The sequence below is a fragment of the Chanos chanos genome, chromosome 10 (genome assembly GCF_902362185.1).
Source record: "Chanos chanos chromosome 10, fChaCha1.1, whole genome shotgun sequence".
Taxonomy (NCBI): Eukaryota; Metazoa; Chordata; class Actinopteri; order Gonorynchiformes; family Chanidae; genus Chanos; species Chanos chanos.
In genome coordinates, this window is record NC_044504.1 from 35,032,092 (window position 1) to 35,037,396 (window position 5,305).

At 41.4% G+C, this 5,305-nt stretch overlaps 1 protein-coding gene across 1 annotated transcript in view; it reads right to left on the reverse strand.

The window, feature by feature from the left end:
- Nucleotides 1–2,410: 2,410 nt before the first annotated feature.
- cbsb (cystathionine beta-synthase b) overlaps nucleotides 2,411–5,305 on the reverse strand; it is a 15,669-nt gene continuing 12,774 nt past the window's right edge. Inside the window, exon 15 of the mRNA XM_030786225.1 lies at nucleotides 2,411–3,711. Coding sequence (XP_030642085.1) covers nucleotides 3,575–3,711 — 137 coding nt within the window. The 3' untranslated portion in view covers nucleotides 2,411–3,574. The remainder of the gene's footprint in view (nucleotides 3,712–5,305) is intronic.

Genomic DNA, 5,305 nt, shown 5'->3' on the forward strand with positions numbered 1-5,305 from the left:
CCTTCTTTTTCCTGAAGAGACAAAATTCGGATTTATCACTGAATCCCGTGTAGGACCGTGGTTATTTTATATCCAGTGGATTATATTAAAATTGATTATCAAAAAGATTTAGAAGTTTAAGATGATTAGACAAACAACAAGAACGCCTGTCCATTCACTCAAAGCCTGAGGCAAACAAAGAAAATGCTGCCAATTATTTCTGCTTACCCTTTGTTTACCAACAGCTGTGCTCAGCATTCCAAATCTAATTCATTCTAAACTTTAATCTCCGTGCTCATGTTTCGTTTGGGTAGGGTGTGAGTGCCTTTCGCTCACTTAACAAGCCATGAATCCAGCTTCCAGTTTCCCAGGCTGAGTAAATCTCCTCACCATGGAAACGGAGCTTTGAACTGACACCTTGAGACAATCCATTTTTCACAAACTCACACTCACCACAAACAGCGTCACAAGGGTGCCGCTTCCGCACTATCAGATCATAATGACAACAACCATAAAATTCATAAAGCTTAAATGTTACTCTGTGGAATTTAAGATGCTACTGATGAGCATAACCAGTGGTACATGAAGAGACAAAGAAAATATCTCAGAAGATATCTTTAGAAGAACTCACCTGCTACTGCAGGCCTCTGGCTTTTCATGATCAGCGTTACCATTCAGGAGACATCTCAGAATAGGAGCACTGATGCAGGATCTGCTTTAGTTATGAAGATCACTACAAAATGAGGATGAGACCGACCCTAGATCAGTGATCTTGTTTTGAATAAAAGTTCAGGTGTTTGATTGCCACTATATCTTCGTCTTAACAAGACCAACTATTTTCAAAGGTTTGGTGGAAAACAGGTCTATGATTTTCTCTACAATGGTCAAGCAAGTTTTCTCTTTCTGTGGGTCTTAAAAGTCACATTTTTTTGTGTGTTGTTCAAGTTGGATTAACACGAAAGTCGTAACAGGCAAATCTGAGGCCTTTGACATGCCATGGCATGGAAATCACATGAAGGTCAAACGTGATGAAATGGACAATGTTTGAGCTCAGGAACAAAGCGGGAATTTTCCACTGGATTATGGGAAATTCCAAGGAAGGGTCAGACAGGAAGCTGCAGAGGAAGGGCTGATGACAAGCCGAATACTTCAAGAGGGGCAAAGCCCTGTCGCAGGAAGAGACTGTTCCAAAACAGTGCATTCAGACTCATGCAGACATACACGTAGACGCGCTCATAAACGCACGCGTTTGGGTTTCTTCTCTAACCCAGATCACCATCCAGTTACATCATCGCGTTTGTTCCTCCTGACCTGCTTACTCTGTCTGACCATCTGTCCACAGTGCTGTCTGGCTGTTTGTGTGTGTGTGTGTGTGTGTGTGTTTATCTGTGTGTGTGTAAATGGGACGGAGATGAAACAGACCGGTGAGAGCCACAAGCAAACGGAGGGACGACTCCATGGGTTACGTTTACAGGACACTTGCCGGTGAAAGTTTAAAAAACAACAGAACGTAAGCACCTCGGTTCAGATTGTCCAAAGAAGCACTCAGGCATGGTCACTGAGTTTCATGGTTTAGTAGAGTGTGACGATGCAAAAATACACACACACACACACACACACACACTTGCGTCACAGCTGTTTCTATTAACTTGAGTTTTACTGTTGTAAGCTTTTTTTTGTTGTTGTTTTTTTTTTTTAAATGGCTTCAGTTTTTTTTAAGCGTGTCTGAGTACAAAGTCTCCAGTACATGGAGTTATACTATGAACTTGTGGAGCAACTTCACAGTTATTTGTATTGCCTGCGTGTCAGTTTTCCAACGTTTTAGAAAAAGTCTTTGAGTGGGATATCACCGGGTTTACGCAGTTCAACAGAAACGAACGTATTAAGTGAAAAATGCTTTTGACTCAATTGTCAGTGCTATTCCTGTCACGTTATGTCTGCCCAAACCCGCCTCATGAAGAACAGGTGCATAGACAGTGAAGTAGCTACAATAAGAGGAATATAACAATCCACTGAAATCAATACTACCTCCCTTTCTCATGCGCTGTCCTTTCCTCTCTGAGATCTGTCATGCGAACCTGCCACACACACCATCATCATCATCATCTAAGCTTTTGTTACATCACTCTCTTATCCTAGGATAATCTAACATGTTGGCACTCGCATGTTTTGGATTTGATGCTGAATTCCTTTCCAATCAGTAACGTGGCTGCTAGCCAAATGTCCTGATCTGTGTCTTTGGAGCTGATGAAATTTTCTGATGTGCTGGAGCTCAAATCAGACATGAAGAGTAATTGGCTTTCAGTTGCTGTGCATTGACACATCCAAATTTTCCATGTAAACTTTATTCCCTACCTTCAGCTAGCCTGAAAACAAACTGCTCCCTCAGCGACCTCTAGTGGCAAAACAATAAGAGACCACTGTTTCGAGGAGAAAAGCTTTTATTTGAATTTTTGGATGTTTTGACATGGTATTCAACAGACCCTGAAAAAAAAAATGAACAATAAAAGAGAGCAGGTTTACAATCAAGACACATAGAGACGGAACAAAGATTGACAGTCTCAATCCATTTTCCAATCATCTCACACAAAATCCTATTTACACTCCACCAACCTACTCATGGTAAACTCCACAGGTGTTTCTCTTAATCTTTCAGACATAGCAAAGATTCATAAATAGTCAAAAAGCAAAAGATAATGAGAATTAAAGAGTTGATGACAACTCAACACTGCCTCCTACGCAGAGCAACCTAAATAAAAGACCACTCGGCAGGAGTGTGGGAAAATCTTCTCATTAAATACATTCAAACCCAGCTACAACTACATCTTTAAAGTCTTGTTTCAATACAAGAAAGAAAATCAGCCAAATCAAGTCTCCCTGGTTGGGGTTTTGTTCGGTTTCCCCCAAATATTCTCGGCCTTTGCTCCTTACAGAACGAGCCAAAACCTATAAACTTTGCCCCACGTCGCAAAGACTGCGGTCGAGCGGAACACCACGCACGGACCTTGGCGGCCCAATCCATGGTGTTTACTAAAGACTACCACTAGATGGCAGTATAAGCTCACGTAAATAACAGGTCAACTTTTAAATGAAAGAAGGCTGAAAAATGCAGCGATTAAGTGTAAACTATATAAGCTGCAACAATCCCATACAACTAATACATTTGAAAGGTTTCAGATATTCACCTCAAAGAACGTATGACGGTGACGTAAAACAGCGACAATCGTAAGTTGATTCTGCTTCACAATAGGAGCAAAAACGCTCTTTTTTCCCCCACACAATTCAAAAGAACCATCAGGAAAAAAAAACAAAACAAAACAAAGCATTCAACTCATTTGGATTATTAACCGTCAGAATTTAAAATATGAAAAGAAAAGAATACCCCATGGATCGCTCGCTAAGCAACGGCTCTAAGGAGATGACTTTTTTTTTTGTCCTACGGAGCATAATTATTGCGTACAATGCAATAAAAGTTTGTTTGGTTTTTTTTAAACGCATTTACGCATTTAAGACTATGAATTATTTTCCCAACGCTAATGATCTTTTTTAAATGATACGTTTCCGTTTGTTCCCGTGCGTGACACGTCGTGACGCGTCATTGCTCATCGGTGGCGGAGCTCTCAGAGAGGGTGCGTTCCCTCCTCTCGCGCGTCGCCACGTAGTTCAACAGGTCGATGGCCGTCACGATCCCGAACACCATCTGCTTCAGAGTGGGAGAACCATCAGCCATGTCTGGGGAGAGGGAAAGATGAGGAGAGGAAAGACCTTTTAAAAATGGGAGACAAAACGCACACGGATCCATCAGCCACGTCTGGGAAACAGGGGGGAAAGGCAGTTTAAAACAGAGACAAAAATGCACAAAGAGAGGAGAATAGGAGAGTAAGGCTGGGGCTAGACCCTGGACCATCCACAGCCTACCTCCTGTAGAGCTGCACTGTTCCAGTCCTATTCTAACACACCTTAAATCTGATACTGGAAACCTTCTCAGGCCCTTGAAAAGCTGAATAAGGGGTGTGTGTGTGTAGGGTAAGAGTAAAAACTGATATACACCCTCCTGGGTGAAGACTATGCCCCCCCCCATTTTCACAAAGACCGCAGCTTAAAATCCGGGCCCTTCATTTGGATACACTGAGCATCTACTGTACTTCACCCTTGACTCAGCAAACAGGAACATCAGGTGTAAACTGGCAATAGACACAAATTCTCAACATTCCTCTGAAACAATGTATTCAATGCTCTTGAACAACATGCAAATAACGTGGCAGAATCGTATTAACGCGCATACGTGCGAACTCAGCGACTGTTAAGCACACGCGCATTGGTATGCATGTGTGAGCAAACACATGTGCGTGAGCGTGTGCACACAAGAGCAGATACAATTTATTTACTCGTAAAGAACACGGCATGTCGCTTCACTTTATTTACTCGTAAAGAACACGGCATGTCGCTACACTTTATTTACTCATAAAGAACACGGCATGCCACTTGCACAACTTATTTTCCCACAACGAACTAAAAAACAAACAAACAAGAACTTGACAAGCTTCTGTAACCTTGTACACCCAGGAGAAAACACAGGTGAGGTAACAGGCTCCTGAGATAACAGACAAACACAGTGACAGAACCCCTACATCTTTTTCACGATGTATAACTGAGTGATGTCAACAAATAGAAGAAACTGGAGAAAGAAAGAAAGAAAGACAGAGAGAAAGACAGAGAGAAAGAAAGAAAGAAAGAAAGAAAGAAAGACAGAGAGAAAGAAAGAAAGAAAGAGAGAAAGAAAGAAAGAAAGAAAGAAAGAAAGAAAGAAAGAAAGAGAGAAAGAAAGAGAAAGAACGAAAGAAAGAACGAAAGAAAGAACGAAAGAAAGAAAGAAAGAAAGAAAGAAAGAAAGAAAGAAAGAAAGAAAGAAAGAAAAAGAGAAAAGGGAAGCAGGGGGGAAAAAAAAACAAACCAGCTGAGTTGTTTGGTTTTAGACTGATAAGATAAAGCCGCGATAAAGCGTGCCGTACAGAAGACGGGCAGAGAGAAAACAGACCGCCATTAATTGTCTTTCATCAGACATAACAGTGTCATAAAATGTTATGCAATGATCCTGGGCCTGACCAAACTCTTCCATACCTCATCTCAACCTAGACAGCCCACACTCTCTCTCTCTCTCTCTCTCTTTTTTTTTTTTTCCTCCTACAACAAGACTTATCTTACCCACCTTCATCCAGTTCACCTACAACTCAGCTAGACTAGCATTCACATTATTAGGTTTTATCAGAACCCTCTGTCAAACAAGGGTGTATTCATTACTCATTGACACCGTTGAATAACATTC